Here is a 16,541-nt window from a genome sequence, read left to right as displayed (position 1 = left end):
CAGCCCGTCGACGAACGAACAAACCTGGCAACGGACGACGCGACGCGGCGGGGAAATACGCCGCTCAGGAGAGCAAGTCGATGAGCAAGGGGGGTGGAGAAGTCGCGGTATAAATTGGAAGGAACGCGGCGACGAAAAAGTCGGAACAAAAGAATTTGAAAATAGGGTGACGGTAAATTGACTCGGAGATAAGATTGAAGAGAGCGTAAGAAACGAGCGAAAATGCTGAGTACTGGAAGGAAGCTGGTGGATACGCTTCTTACGAATTTGGAGATAACCGAGTCGATCGACGGTTAGCATTGTCTGACTTTTTAATTAGTCAACCGGCCAGTTGATGGAAAATTAAAGTAGAGAGCCTGGGCATCGAAGTTTCTAAAAACTCGTATAGGATAAGCAACTTAATCTACTTGAAAGAACGCCTCTAAAGAGGCCAAAATGTGGGAAAAATTTGGAAATAGAGGGAGGAAACTCTGGACTGCGTAGAGGGTCGTAAGGAAGTCTGTTATTCAATTTCAGTTCGGTGGAAAGTCAAAGGGAGGAAGGCTGAAATCCCTTGGTCGCAGTAAGACCGAGTCGCGTCGCGAACAATTCCAGAGAGCGTTCGCAGCTACGTTAATTCTCCAAGTTGCATTCTAATAAAAGTAATTGAGGAGTTTGGAGCGCGAGGAAAATAGTGTCGTGAAACCGAGGGGGCTAAAGGAAGTCGTGGAGCGAAAGCAAGTTGACTATCGAGCCCACTACTCGCACTCGAATTAAGTTTCGCAGTTGAAAGAACGCGCGAGAGAGAGAGAGAGAGAAAGAAAGAGAGAGAGAGAGAGGGAGATAAAGAGGGAGAGTACTCTATCGGGCTAAATGCCGATGCAAGAATTGAATTGTACGGGGAAAATGGGGCGAAGCGCACATACGCTGCCTTTCGTCGCAAAGAACTTAGGCGGTCTTTGGTGGAACGGTGTATGTATCTCGAAATTCTTACACCTGCAGTGTTCCTGTCAGCCCATCATCTCTCGACAGCTTTCAGCTTCAGAAAGAAGGAACATTTTGAGACTTTGATGATCGTAATAGGTGCTCCCACTCTATGTATCACTGTATCTACCTCACCCAGCCCATGCCATGTTAAGTTGCAAGCAACTCGAGTTACTCCCCTCTTCCATTCCCCTTTTGATCTCTGTTACTTTGTGAATTGCGAGGAACGGTATCTCATCGTGCGAATCGAGGTCTGAATTTTAATCCCACAAGGAAAAAAAAAAGAACAATCATCGGGGAAGAGTTAAATTCAAAGATAGTTCGCCGCGATTGCCTCCCCTCGAATACTGCACCCAGGGAGATTCCATAAAAAACACTATCGAACCCCTAATCAAGAAGTTCCGCGGAGAAGGAAGTTTTCGAAGGAAAAGGGGTAGGTTGCGGAAGAGGTGGAAATCGAATGGGAAACAAGAGCCCGCAGAAACGCGAGGGTGCAGTAAAGACACGCGCGAGCGCTGCCGGATTAAATGACGCGGCAAAGAAAAATGCTTTTTTCGAACCATTTAAAAATTCCGTTTAATTTCCAGGATGCCCGATGTTGAAATCTCAGGAGAATTATTCCCCAGTAAATGGTCAATCGAGTGTTTCATTTCGGATGGAAATTTATAAAAAAAATTCTCACGAAAATACCATTCGCAATTTCGTGGAATACAACCATAAAATTTACACGCCAGGGCCTGCAACATTAATCGAAGAATCTCTCTCTTTCAACGAATAAATATTCTTGCGGACAGTTTTAAAAGTCGATCGAGCACGGGTCACGACATCGGCACCGAATATCCGTCACGATAAATTATTTTTCCTCGGCGGAACGCTCTTCGCCCGCAGATAATTAGATTTATTAAGTCAGCCTTGTTTACACGGCGTTGGAGCACGTGATTTATTGAAGAGGGCTCTTCACCGGGAGCGATGGTAAAATGGGGATGAAGAGGGCGCTTGTTACGGAGATTATGAGGTGAATTCTGTCCCCCCCTTATGTTTCTCTTTACTGTCTCTTCTCTAGATAATATCCAACTAATCTGAATTTCAAGAATCTCCACGGGGGTGTCGAATTGTTAAAATTAGACGCACGAGATTCAAATTCCAGCGACTCCACGCATCCACTTCCACTAACTACCGTTAAAGCGACGAAGAAAAACGTTCGCTAATGAATCTCTTAACGCGCAAATTGGAAAACGTTGCGAGCGAATAAGAGCTCTCTTTGAAGCAGGAAATTTTCGGAGACGGTAAATCGTCCAGCCGACAACGACGTTTAGCCGATAAAAGAAATCCATAACGATTTATTTAAAGTGAAAGGGCGGCTACTTCGAACCGTCCGCGTCCGCGTCGATCGCGAAATTCGTTCGACGAGGATCAGTGGTTCCATTTCCACGGTGGAATCGCGACCCCAGCCGAGTCAAGGGTGGAAAACAAACGACTGCGCCGTCTAGGTGAACCCGAAATATCAATTACTGGAATATTTTGGAGCACTGGGAGGAAGGGGTGCGCGGAAGGGTCTCCCTCTTCATTTTTGTCCCCCGGCGTTTTCAGAACTCGAACAAAAATAGGAGGACGCACAAAGGCAAAAAGTGAAAAGCGCTATTTCATGCGGCACGTGTAGGGCGCTTTAGTTGCATGCAGGTTAGTCTTGGAGCGGTAATCGATGCCGTTCGATGAAAGTTTTATGTATTCGCCGGGGGCTGGAAGCCTGTTTTACCAGTTGCGATGTTAAAGTTAATAGGGAATGAAAACTATTTGATAGCAAAGTGGCGTATAGAGTATACGTAGACATTTTCAACCCAAGCACAGCACACCGGCCAGTTGATACGCTTAAATGAAACTAACCCACCCCTTTTGGACAGCCACCCTTCCCGGGACAGTCAGCTCCGAGAACGAGCCTCGTTTCGCCACGCTGTCGCTGTTCAATTCGATATACGAAAAAACCAATACTGTTTCATTGTCTAAAATGCTTGGGGGCGTCAATGAATAAATTAAAGCGGCCTCTGTCTTCTCGCTGCTTCTCATCCGTCTGTCTCTGTCGCTTAGTTGCTTTATTTGTTTTCCATTGCCGTTTCCTTGGGCGTCGCAATGCCATTCGGAGCTCCAGAAGCGCACGTGATAACACATTTACGGGTGGAGGACCGTTGAAAGCGTATCGATTACGATATAATTTACAGCTCCCAGCCTGCGTACTGTGACGCCCGATGGGTATCGCGTTTAACAGGGGGTGGGTGTTGAAAGACGGACATCTCGATTGATTTATCGCGTTGAAATGTAAGGCGTAATATCACGATTGTTCCAAGTCTCAGAAAGGATCGCGAAACTTGAGAATGCAAATGAAAATTGACAAACGGACCTGTATGTATAATCTGACACGCGCTTTCCCATTGAGAACAGCCGACGGGGCGGACAACGGAGTATCCATCTTCTTTCGCGCAAAGCGCGCAGCGAACCTTTTATTCGTGGGGAATCCGCGCACAAGACAGCTCGAGATTCCATTAATCTGGTTTACTCGAGATTTCTTGGAATTTCTGCGAAGTGGATGCTGGAGTCCATCGTGCCCTCGCCGTGCAACCTCGAATGCCTATTTGGCGTCATTAAACCGGTCCAAAAATCGTGGATAAATTGAAATTACGAAGTCGCGGGAGCGTAGGGCGTAGAGTAATCCGCGGAGTCCACGGTGGCCGACACAGTGGAACGTTGCTGATCCTAAGCGACTTTAAATAATTCTTCTCAGGGACTCTGCGCGGCTTCCGGGTATCCGCTCTGGATTATTCAAAGTAGAGAGTAGAAAGAAGTGGCGCGGCGCGACGGCTAGCGTGGATCGAGAGATAGCTTCGTAGTGGAGAACGCAAGCGTGTAAAGGGAATACGCGATCCTCTGAAACTCTGTATGACCAACGTCTCCGGTGTCTTTTCGTTCGTCCGCGTCGCTCGTTCATTTTACCAGGGGCATTGTACATTCTAGATTACCTTTAGTCAAACCCTTGTTTAGCACAGACAGAAAAGCCGAGTACCCTTGGCTCGGTTATTTTTTGTTCAATGCATCGGATGGGATTCCATTTCATTTCGCCGCGAATAGATACCCGTGATATCGCCATTGTCGCGGACCAGCTATCACAGGGAGCAGCACGATAAAAGCTGGTATTAAAAGCGAGTTATTAATACGAATAATCAGATTTAGCTGCGTTATTTCTCGCTGGAATGTACATCATTCGTCCAGCTGCCACAAGGGGAAACAATTCCCCGGAATTTCCATATTCCCATCACGGAGAATGGAAAAGGAATCGAGCCTCGTAAACAGTCCACGCTGGAGCAGAAACGGTCCGTTCCAGTTGATCCCAAAATCACTTGATTCCAAAGGGAGGGACGACACCACGTACGAGCCGGGGTTAAAACTGCGCTCGATGCGCTCGAGGAAGGGTTGAAGGCGTGGAGGAGAAGGTCTGGGCCGAGCCCGATTAAGCGACGAGCGTACCGAAGTTATCTGGCTGGCTAAGCTCGAAATCTCCCTCATAAAAGTGGTAACAACCCCTGTTTGGGAAACAATGGTGGCGCTACCAGACTCTCGAGGGTTCGTAAAAGTTTGGACGCTTTGCGGAAAGGGCAAAAGGCACGGGCGTAACGAGAAAAGAGGACGAACGCTGGGATGGGGTGGCTGAGGCAGAACAGCCAGCGGATTCGACTTTAACCCCCGTGAAAGCTGTCCAATAAATATCACCGGCTGGTTATTAGCGTTTTAATTCTGCCCACCGACGGTAACTTAATCCACACCCATGGATTCGAAAAGTATCTAGTGCGCGGACAAAAGTCCGCTCATAAGTAATAAAATAATACTGCACCCTGATGGAGTGTGGAGATCCTGCAATGCCCTCACCGATTGATTATTTATTGAACGCTTGGAAACTTGGTTCTGTTTTAAAGACCTCCCGTATTACCACTTCCGACGAACCTACTTCGCAGCTTTTTCTTTTAAATCGCCAGGATATCGCGAAAGAATAGGACAAAGTATCTTTTTCTGTCGCTGTCTGTCCCATTTCTCCCCTGGGCTTCGCGTTACGCGTTTCCACGAGGCTTCGCCGAGAGCGAGTTTAAAATTTTTAATTCTAATTTTCCCTTCTTAATTGTTCAGTTACCGTTCCGTTCCGTTTTCAAAAAGTTTCTAATTGCGGGCGCCCCTCTTGAAACTACGCTCCGCCAGCCATTAAATACAGTGGAAGTTCTTGTTTTGGAATTTCGTGCTGCTGCCTCTTCGTTTGGAAAAGACAGCTTGCCAGGATTCTACGACGAAATCGCAGGCTACTTTTCCCACTTTTTCTGATCGGTGATCTTGTTTTTTTTGTAGGAATAGCTGAGTGGCTGTCGAGCCGCTCCCACTGAAACTTGACGAAGAAAACAATTAGATGACCTCTCGAATGATTTTATCGACACCCTTCAGCGAGGGAGCTGCCAGGTGTAAGTAAAATATGAAGCCAGATGGCATCGACGTTTCGCCGAGCACAACGTTCCAGACTTTAATTGGCGAGTCCACAATTTTTCTCCTTGGCCGTTCTTCCCGATCACAGTCACGTCTTCCTATTTCCGTTGATAACTCTTTATTGATCTTTATTTCGTCGCCAACGGTCTCCCGTTCCTTTTGGAACTCCAACGGCCGAGCGCACGATAGAAAATGAAATTGAAAGTTCGCGATCAAAGGAAAATTTGCCGGGGACGTAATTGGATATTTACAAAATAACCGCTAACCCAGAATTACAAATCCAAACGAATATGCAGAAATTGAGAAAGGATACAGGTCCGTTTAACCGCGGCGAAACTTTCGTTGGCTAATGAACGCGTCAAATTAATTAACCCCCTCGTGCCTAAAAATCGAAAAGCTGAGTTACACCTGCATTTACATCGCTCGTTGCAATTCCCAATGTGAAAATCCATGGGAAAAGGGACCTGCAATTTTTTCGCGTTAACGAATCGTGAAAGCATGTACACGATCATTTCCTTAATTAAGTATCCTGTTACAAAAAGGGCTCCTCTAGCGGCACAGTTTAATAAATCGACGTCCAACGAAATGTCGCCTGTACCTATGTACGTACCTACATTTGTTCGTTCGTTCGTTCGTTCGTTGGTTCGTTGGTTCGTTGGTTCGTTCGTTTCACGAAAGAAACCTCAGCAAAGCGGAAACGCTGGCCGCTTAATTAAACCGAGAAAATGTTGCCTCTCATGCGGATCGACTTATGGACGGTGGTTGTAATTAAAATGGTATCCACCTCGAAAACGTACGAACTGGCTCTCAGCTTTCTCCGATACTATTTCTCGTCCCTCCAGCCCCGATTCGTTCCATTTCTGCTCGCTCCCTCTCCCGGTTTTCTATCAGCATACCTTTTTTCGCTGATTCTCCCATGTCTCTGTCTCTCTTTTTCCTTTTTAGCCGCGTCCTTTTAGGCCGCATCGGAATTGGTCGTCCTTCTATTAAACGTTAAAAGAATTGGGTCCCCATGGTACATACGCGCATTCATACACACAAGTGGCTGTCTATGATTTTTCAGAAAAAAATCTGTCTGCCAGGAGAGGCGTAACGGAGGAAATTTATCTGGCCGGACAAGCAAAATGGGTTTCACTTGAAACATATTCGATTCGATGGGTTTTTTTCCGTCCTAACGAGAATATATCCATTGGTTCTGACAATCGGCTAAGGCTTTGTTTTATAGCTTGCTCATCGTTGTTCGTTCACTCGCGTTTATCGTTTTTCCACCGGCGAGACAGAATTTTACGGTTATTGCAACGTAAAAGCTGGAATAATTTCGTACCGTTCTCCCGTCGAAATCTCCTGTAGAATTCCGCCGCGAAATTCAATCGTTTTGCAAACGCATCTGCTCGACGCTTACAGACGTAACAAGGAATAAAAAGAGAAGCGCAAAACACTTGTGCTAATTGGACAGGTCTGGGCATAAGAGCTTGTCAAAGGCGTCGAACGTTACTTAAGCTTCGAAGGGCAGGACAACCTAGGATTGTCATACAATTTTAAACAGTAACCCGCAAAGAGACGGAGAAAAGTTTCGCCCTCGCAGCGAAATCCAAGGCCAGTCCTGTCAGCTGACTTTTATCTCAAGCTCCTCCGATATCTCGCTCTTTCAGGCCTCGTCCAGGACCCACCGAGTCGACTTACACTTTTCACTTTTCTATCTGCTGCAAAGTTATCGCGAAATTTATTCTTCTCTTTAGGCCATCACTCTCCGCGAAGGTTTCGCTTCGCGCACAAATGACGAAACAGTCTAGGGATCTGAGCGTTGCACAGAGTGGGTGCAGATTTACGCAGTGTATCTATGTATCTATTGTCGAGAACCATTCCCTGCATGTTTCTTCATCAAAGAAAATGTCGACTTTCTTCGAGTAGTCGAAGAAGCATCGCGAAAGGAAGAGAAGTCGAAATCTTAGTCCCAAAGCCCTGAAATCTCATCTTTCGACGGTCACGAGCGTCAAACAGTCCCCCTAGTGCTTTACAGCTTTTCCCGACCAGTCGAGTTTATCTCCTCTGCTCGTGACATGTCGGAGAAAAGCTCGTACGTCTAACTTGTTCCTTTAACGTCCCACCTTTCTCGGAAATTGTGTGCGTCCTGATGGAAAATGCATCTGCTCGCCCGTGTTCATAGATGCATACATATGTACACTTCCAATTCTTATGGAGATTAAATCCTTGCGACAGCAATATGTAATTCGGTTAAATTTCAGTCACATATAAATCGTAAAATATAAATGATACTAAATTATTGTCTGCCAGCTGCCCCCCCCCCCAAGCAATTGCAATTCTCACCTCTTTATAACTTTCCAACGATTCCACGGGAATGTGTGACTGACCCGTGCAGGGACGTTAATTAGAAAACCATACGGCCTGTCGCTAATTTAATTACGCAATTTAGCGGTCAAGTGGGCCGCAAGGTGTGACCCCGTGAATCTTGTGGACTTGCGGACGGTTAAAGCGTTGCATCGTCGCGAGGTTTGGACGGAGAAGATCTACTTGTACGCGCGCCACTGCCCTTTTCTCTTTCACCTTCCCTTTTTCCATTCATTCCTTTGGCCCCGTTTTTTCCTTTTCCCCGGAAACCTGTTCTTCCTTCGAGCATACCTCGTGCATTTAGTAAGCCGTGAAAGTAAAAGAGTTCCTTCTAAGCGCAAAGTGGTCTCTCATCTTCCAAATACTTGGCTACTTTCCCTCTGTTTTACACGCGTGCATTCCCCGCTCCTTTCTTCGCCACCGCCTGCCCCTTTTCTCTCGCCTCGCATACTCTCTTTTTGTTTCCACCTCCACTCTGTCTCCGTCTCGACGGCACAACAGGAAAACGAACATTTTCTTTAGAGTCTAGAGTCTGGAGTAATCTTAATGAAAAAAGCCCGCTCGTGGCGCGTCTTTCTTCAAGCCACCCCTGCCAATAATAGTTAATAATCCTATGCGCTCTGTTTGTTTATCCTTCTCTTCGGATGGTAACTGAATAGTAATCGGAGCTGAGAAGAATTTTCTTTCCATAAGCAACGAGAATAACCGCGACCACTATTGCAAATAATAACTCATCGCCGCAGTCGCGTACACGCATCGACTGGCTTTGAATTTTTTCTACCTACTGTTACGTACTAGCAAACTTTTTGCACAATTGTGGATTCGAAACGGAAACGTGACAAATGATTCACGATGCTTTTAAATGGAACCATAGAAACCGCATAATATTCGATTTTGTATCTCCTTTTTTTCATTGGACTGGAGAATCCATTTCCGTCTCTTTTCCCCTATGCAGCCAAGTGTTTCCACCGGCGCAGTGGATGCAATTGTACAGTTTCAAACCATTTCGATAGGTTCACAAAAAAATTCTACTGAATTGTTAACCGCGAAGCCGGTTGGAACGACGTGACGTGACGTCAAACGGATCGAAACACTTTACAAACTTCTAGCCGCCGTCGGAATAAGATCAGGAAGGTTCTGATGTTTTCACGAGGTACTTCTCGATCATACGTATTCTTGCGATTTACACGAATCTGTGCGAAGCACCATGGAAAACATGATACAACCGAGACTACATTGGCCACCTACGCGCAACAATCTTCCGATCGTAGCGCGTGTCTATGATTTCATTCTGTTTACGTTTACACTCGTTCTCGAACTGCTCGCGAACGACTGATCTATAGTCTACCCCCCGTCGTATTACCTGCGTGTCTCTCCCCCGCCCCCACACCTTAGTCGTCTAATGATTACCGGCTTCCGCGTGTATGTACATCATACTTCCATTTTCATGGCAAACGATACAACAGGGAGATGCAACCCTTTGTTAAATAATATAACAACGGATTAACAACGAAATCCACCGGGGTGAGCCCGTATCGATAACGAAGCGCGCGAACCGTAACGAGCATTCGATTGGACTCGCATCGAGAACTAACGAGACAAAGAAAAGGCGAAGGAGGCTAGTAAAGGGGATGTATTAAAATTAATTGTATTTACGGCTGGGCCGCATCCCCTAGCTCAACGCCACTGCATGAATAATTCATCTCGGAATTCACGGTTGCTCAATTTATGCGGTGAAAATGCAGCCGAGTAGGGCATTTCGAGTCTTACACGGCGAGGAATCGATCCGGACTGCTCGATAAGGCTCTCTTTTTCACGGCGATCCATCATGGCACCGATGTTTGGCCTGTCTACCCGGTCAACAAATCACGAGCCACTTTCGAGGAAGGTTCACGAGCTGTAGTCGTGCTTGTGTCCGACTCGTTCCTCCCTTCTTCCCGTTCGAGCTGCATTAACCAGGGAAACGGGTGAACCGGGCTAAGAGAAGACAGTGACAGGTACGCGAACGAAGAACGACAGTCCGGCTCGTCGGCCAGTTCTATCGATCGGCCGTATTAACTCCTTGCACCGTTGTGCGCAATCGGTGAATTTATGATTGATCAATATCGTCGAGGAGGTGACGAAAATCATTCACTAGCGGGCAAGTTTTCGCGCTCAAAACTTTACTACGATCTTGCGACGTATAGCCTCGAGCGTTTTATCATTTGAAAAAGTGTCAACAACGAAATGAAGAAGCCTCGATCTTCGATAACGAACTGTGAACGAGGATTTTCCAACCGAAGGTCATTGTTTCGCGATGCATCGACTCTTGAAATTGTATGCCAAATTGCGGCGTTTCACGTGGTAAACGCATGTGGCGCTGGGAAAGCAGCTGGCTGGTCTGACTAGCGGTTGACTCGTACCACTTGCCATCGATCTATCCCACCTCCGTTCGGCCAACTTCTTTTCGGCACGGCTAAGTAGCATCCATTTGTAAATGCGACTGCAGCGTCAAAAGCTCACAGCTATGGAATAGATTACCGGGATATCGATGAAAGTCACATTAAACTTGAAGCGTGTTACAAGAACTGTTCGCGTTTTGCATGCGCAGAGAAATTCCAGCTTCCGGTTATCCATCAAATTGCGGATACACGAGCTACAAGGTCAACAAATCGCGAGCCACTTTGCGCTGTTTGCATCCGAATTTTCAAGTGGAACAGACCATCGACAAATATTGAACGTGGAATACCTTGGGCCGCCGAAATGTATCGTGGGAAGTTGCTTATAACGGAGCACCGAACATCCAGATTCCCATGAATTTTCGGTGAAAATATAATACCCACTTCTCGATCCCTTGACGACTGGCGGAAGCGAACGTTTGAAATAACCACCTTTCGGTTTATCGGTTGGAGTTGTGTACCAATTAAAAATACACAAATCAGTAGCGAAGCGATAGATAGGTGGAGGTGGGAAAAACGAGAGAGAACACTGGCATGCTTGGACTAGGAAAAATTAGTAAAAAATGTGCCCAGAAACGATTTCGTTCGGTGTTTGAGCTGGGAAAAAACGCAGCAGTGATATCGAAGCTAGTGAAATATCGATAGGTCAACGCATGCGAGATACAACGTTCGCCAAAACGCTTGCGGATAGAAAGCTAACTTCATTGAAGCATTAATTTAACGTTCCGAAAGGTAAACCTGACCGCAAAAAATTGCACGGGATATCGAGCGTAGAGTTTTAATAACTCAAGATAAACACCGTTAACGTTTCGCCCGTGTCATCGATATCTCGTTAATGAAAATTTCAAAATTTCCATTCGATTTATAGCCGAAGGAAGGCAGGAGGCTCGTATTAATTCGAAACGAGATTACGTGCTTTCAACGCCAAGCCGAAGCCAGTCGGAGCTGAATTAACCGAACCTAATTGGATTCGACCGATCTCTCGATAAGATTCCACGTTTAACCTTCATTTAATTTTCAAATTAACTCGAGACGATCAGCGGCGAGTATTAATTTTCCGATATTCGGCCAGTGGCTCGGCTTGTTTGATCGTCGCTCGATCAAACGCCGAATCGCTGCGAATGAGGGGAGAATCAAACGGATGGCTTTGTGAGGGAATTTAGAAATAACAGCTCGACATTTGGCAGCGAAAAAACGAGCGATATCGGCGAACGCGGCGCCAAGCGATCCTTAATCTAACGAGTGTCTACGAGCAAAACGAATCAAGCAGACGGGATTATTGCTTGTGCGCGACGATCCGTGATTCTCCTGAAATGATTATGGTCATCGCTTAGCATAAATTCCCCGCTTTCTTTTATACCGCGGCTACCCTCTACCCCTCTTTTAACCCCTCTCTAACTACGCGATCGATTTTCCAAAGTTTTACATTCACTGGCTCACTTGCTCGACGATCGAGAACCGAGGAAATTTTATCGGGAACCGCTGACTCCGGAGAATCGTTGATTATCGCTTTCAGCTACGTTTTGCAACTTCTCCCGCGCTGTAATCGACCATGAAATTGAAAAATGCGCTCGACTCGCGGAAACAGGAATTAAATCGTGAACTGCAAATCCACCGAGGCAAGGGAAACTTCTTCTAGCCGCCCCCTCCCCCCCCCCCCCTCGAGCGAATCAGAAAACGTTACTCGCGATTACCAGGCTAAATGAAAAGCTACAGGCAATTTGTTTTTCCATCGGATCGGAAAAAGGGAAAATCGGCAGCCTGTTCTGTTGCTATCGCGCGATCATTGCCGTTAGTTTTTTATCCGTCCTCGTAATCGAAGCGGCCAGAACGATTTTGCAGGAGCGAGCGAGGGAAGTCGGATTGTTAACGTGCAAACGGAGAATTAAGATAACAGACGGATTCCTCGACAGAGGATGAGATGGAAGAGGCTCGAACCCACCCTCGACAAAGATAGGCATCGCGTAGATGTCAGCCCTGAAGGAAACACGCCGATGTCTGTGTCCCCGAGTCTCATTTTGATCGATTGTCACGGGCACGCTAGCGTACCTACCGGTGAAGCACGTCGTCTACGTTCTCGTGCTGCTACTCTAATCGCGGCCGGTGTATTTATTGGCCGGTCGTTATTGCGGAAGCGACGATTTGTCATGGGCTGGTATTAATTACACGAGCCCGCTTTGCACAGATAACAGAGGCAAAGGGCCACGGCGCGATGCGACGTGACGTCGTCGTAAGACGAGAGACAACCTGTTTGAATAGAAATTAGCCCACGGAACGGGAACTGGGACACGAGCAACTTCCGAAAATGAATCGCTAGAGCCTTCTAACGTGCTCACGTGCCGAGGCTCGTAGCTGCCTTTGATCGAAACCACAGCCCACCTGAGTCATCGGTCCAGTTAGTTACACGTTATAATTCAAAGTGATTTTGCTAACTTTCACCAACCGGTGACTGTGGGCGAATGGATTTCCGAAAGTTGCGGGATCGTAATATATTGGCCCCGTGACCATGATGCAGTGGCAAAAGAAAATGAAAGTTTTGTGTTTTAAAAAGTGCAGAGAATCTTTATAGGTGTTGGTTAACGAAACGCTGGCTCGGGGACAGTTTCGGGCACGAAATTTTTACACGGTAGTTTTACGATGTAACTTTTCATATCGGCCATAAAACTTTGTGGTTATATAAAATATGAGCGTGGAGACTAAATTTTTTTCCTTGCTGCAACTTGCCCCCGCGCTGCTCCAACGTCACGTGGAAACGAGGGTGGTCGTTTTTCCCAAGTACCGTTTCGAGGGCAATTTTTTGGAAACAAATTGTTGCGGCTTACCACTTTATCTCCCAAATTTCGCACGCGGCATGGCAGGTACACGGTTTGCCCCACGAATGCACTGACGTTCGCCGCTGTCGGCTCAAAAACGGGCAAATCTCCTTCGGCTGCGTCATTATTGGCGTCGTTTGGACGGCGATGCGAGCTTTCCTTCGATATTTCACGAACATGCACCGGCGCTGCAAACAAAACAACAACCTCACAGAATTCTATTTCACCGGAAGTACCGCGTTTCTCTAATAGTTTCCACACGGAAATTGCAAGAGTCGAGAGCCGCTAGCAGCTTAACGCGATGACATCTGCGAGCGTGATTTTTGCTGCTTCCAAGTACGAGGGAAATATTCGTGTAAGAAGCAAGTGAATTGGATGCTGAACGCGTTAAACTGCTGGCATAACTTAGCTCGCAGGAAATTTTAGAAATTAGTATCGGCGACCAGAGGACAAAATAATTTTTCAAAAGTTCCATCTCGTCGCGGCAACGAGTAGAGGAATGCTTCCGAGGGAACTCGTAATTCCTTAGTTTCTAACTCAATTGCGCGAAAGCACGTCGTCAAGAACCACACACGTTCCATCTTTGGCAAAACTTGTACGCAAATTCTGGACAGGATGCCGACACTCGGCATCTTCTCCCAGGGGAATGGAACTCGGTACCTTCTGGCCGGGACCGCCTCATCCGCAGCCAGACACCAGAATCCGAATGCATTACACTGGCAAGTAGTAAACTACTACCGGTTCAGCAAACTCGGCTCATTTCTTAAGCTGATACTTGATTATGCAACGCCCGTGTACCACCGACCCCACCGACCCTCCACCCAAATGGGTGGGAATCCCTCGACGAACTATACACTCTCGTTGTTACCCGAGCTAAGCAGTATTTTTCGCTGGAGCTTCGTTGCTTCTGTTAATCTCGTAATTTCATTGAATCGGCGCGAACGAGGGAATTCTGTTGGCGAAAGAGCAGGGCTTGGAAATTTTTCACTGGCGTCGCTGCTATTCTTCTGGTATTCGATCGAACGCGAACAGTAGGTAAGTCGCGCCGAACGTGTTTGCCCGTTAAACGTTTCGCTATTCGCAGATTAATCTTCATTGATCTCGGAACGAGGTCGAACTTTCCTCTTTTAAATTCCCTCCGCGGCTGTCGTTGCTCGTTTTTTTCCCTCGACATCCTGCCCATCCGCTGGATATCTGGACACATGTAACGTAATCTCCTGGAGTTTCCCGGATAGACTCGACCCGCCGAATAGCCGTCGGTCTATCCAGAGCGTTGCCTCGTTAGTATACCTTCGAACAGTCTCTCCATCATCATCAATCATCATCAGACGAGCGGCGAAACTCATTGGTGGTTGACAGGGATTGATCCGAAAGGAAAGTTAGCGAAAGGTAGCGAGACCTCGGCTGGCCAGCGACTTTACTAATACACCATGACCCACAGACCCCGCTAAAGATACGCTCTTCGTTTCCATGCCCCTGAAACTTCGCAGCGGCAGATCTCTGGAAGCGTCAGCCGAGAACGGACAGCCTGCGATCGATTATTATTTTTCCGGAATGAAAGAGAATTTCAACTGACAAAATTGGACCTTTCCCTGCAGCGCGTCGTAGCACGATCAACGTGACTCGCAACGGGTGAACCGCGAGCTTTCAAAATTGTCGAGAAAATAGAAAAAGAGATCGCTAATTGCATTCCTGCGAGCATTCTCTCTCTCTCTCTCTCTTTCTCTCTCGAGCTTTTCTGGCAAGCGAATCGCGAGCATTTTTTCCCGCAGTCGAAAACACTGTCGGGTAAATTTAATTGAACCGGAGCCGAGTATGCAGCTGGAGCCGGGAAGAAAGGGAGTGTAGCACGAGGTGCAAAAGTGCTATCGAATTATCAAACGAAGCCAACTAAAACGAGCCGCTGACATCGTAACTCCACCGCGCTGACCGTTTCGTATAAACAACGTCCTACCCAAACACACCGATATTCCCTTTCCATCGTTGCAGAGCGCCGCGGCGTGGCGTGGCGCCGCTCACCCTCTCGTGTTAACGTGTCACAGGCCGTTCCAACCCCGCGGGGGTGAGCTCAGAGCAGCCAGATAACGCCCCTATACACACCAGCACGCTGGCGTCATACAAATGACCAACTTCCCCTCGGCAGGATTCCGCGTCGGCCCCGAACTCCCAGCCCCACCCGCCAACCCACTGATAACTCCAGATTAATTGACAAAAAGCAGAGCCCACGAATACGCATCCGTATTGTACACAGCTCGAAAATCGTCCTGCGGCAGCGCGCTCACTCGCCCGCTCGACCGCTCGTCCACCCAGTCGCCGCTGTCGTCCCACCGAGCTATCTCTTTATTCCGTTCCCGTTGCCCGGGAAATGGGGTCGGAATTGAAGAGTAACAAGTTTACGTAGCAGCAGCATCGTTGACAGACTCGACACGAGAGGGAACGGCAAAGTTTTCATAAAGAGTACCGGGCAAGTTGCAAATTTTTTTAACGAACGCCCCATCCGCGCGACTTGGATCGGATGTAACTTTTACAGGTTTAAAGGAGTATCGTGGTGGATTGTAGAAATTCAATTTGTTCGGTGTGGTCTGCAAAGGGACACTTTAAAGGGGCAGTCTTCGCGAACACTTGAAGCACTGAATCAGGAATGCTGCTCCAGTGGAGAGACTGAAATTCAAATCTGATTAAGTGTCCACGCGAGCCTGCTCATCATTTTCACCCCTTTCGTCTTGGTCAGCACGTTTGAAAAAAATCTTTGTCAGACGCACGCGTACGGACCGCTTTATTCGTAGCAAAGCGCGTCCGGTCCTTCTCTGTCTGACCCAGCACCGCCCGCTTCTACTTTTTCATGCAGTGCTCGCGGGGATAAACCCTGCAGACGACTCATTCGCTCGCGTTGCTTTTTCCACCCGCGGGCTCCCCCCCCAGCCCCGCAGCCCTGCTTTATAATATTATAAACCGCACGCGGAGGCCCGTAAACCGAGAATATTTTCTTTCTCTCTCCTCGTAGCTCGCGAGCCCCGCGGGCTATTTTTCTTTGGACATTTTATGGGTGGCATCGAGGGAGCATCTTTTTCTCCCCATTTTCCCTGAGCTTTCTCCCTTTCGGGGGAGAATAGCGCCGCGAGGCGGGCGCGCCCGCTCCGAATGCACGCTGAATTTCGTTTTCATTGGCACTAAGGGTGCGGCTAGACGAATTATGGGGGGAATAAGGCTGGAGGTTATTACGCGAATAATTAAAACCGAATGGACGTAGGTACTGTTCGCGGCAGAACGCAGGAACGGGGCAAAACTCGTGAATATGTCGCGGTGGCATCTTCAGCGTTCACCGGCACAGAATTTCCATCGTCATTCTGTAGACCACGAATGAAGTAGGTAGGTACCTATATCCCGTATACCTATCCCCTGTTCGGGCGTTGAGCGTTTTCTCGCCCAAGGCTCACGATCGTTAGGGTAGCCTTACCGATTA

General features: G+C 47.5%; 1 protein-coding gene across 4 annotated transcripts in view; it reads right to left on the bottom strand.

Annotated features, from left to right (window-relative positions):
- Nucleotides 1–16,541, bottom strand: part of LOC143374698 (zwei Ig domain protein zig-8) — a 74,138-nt gene that overhangs the window by 35,138 nt on the left and 22,459 nt on the right. For all 4 annotated transcript variants that reach the window (XM_076823040.1, XM_076823039.1, XM_076823041.1 and 1 more), the window contains one exon: nt 13,088–13,266. In XM_076823040.1, the coding sequence (XP_076679155.1) occupies nt 13,088–13,266 (179 nt within the window). The remainder of the gene's footprint in view (nt 1–13,087; nt 13,267–16,541) is intronic.

This window comes from Andrena cerasifolii, chromosome 11 (assembly GCF_050908995.1).
Source record: "Andrena cerasifolii isolate SP2316 chromosome 11, iyAndCera1_principal, whole genome shotgun sequence".
In the NCBI taxonomy this organism is placed as follows: Eukaryota; Metazoa; Arthropoda; class Insecta; order Hymenoptera; family Andrenidae; genus Andrena; species Andrena cerasifolii.
This window is presented reverse-complemented; position numbering and strand designations above follow the sequence as displayed.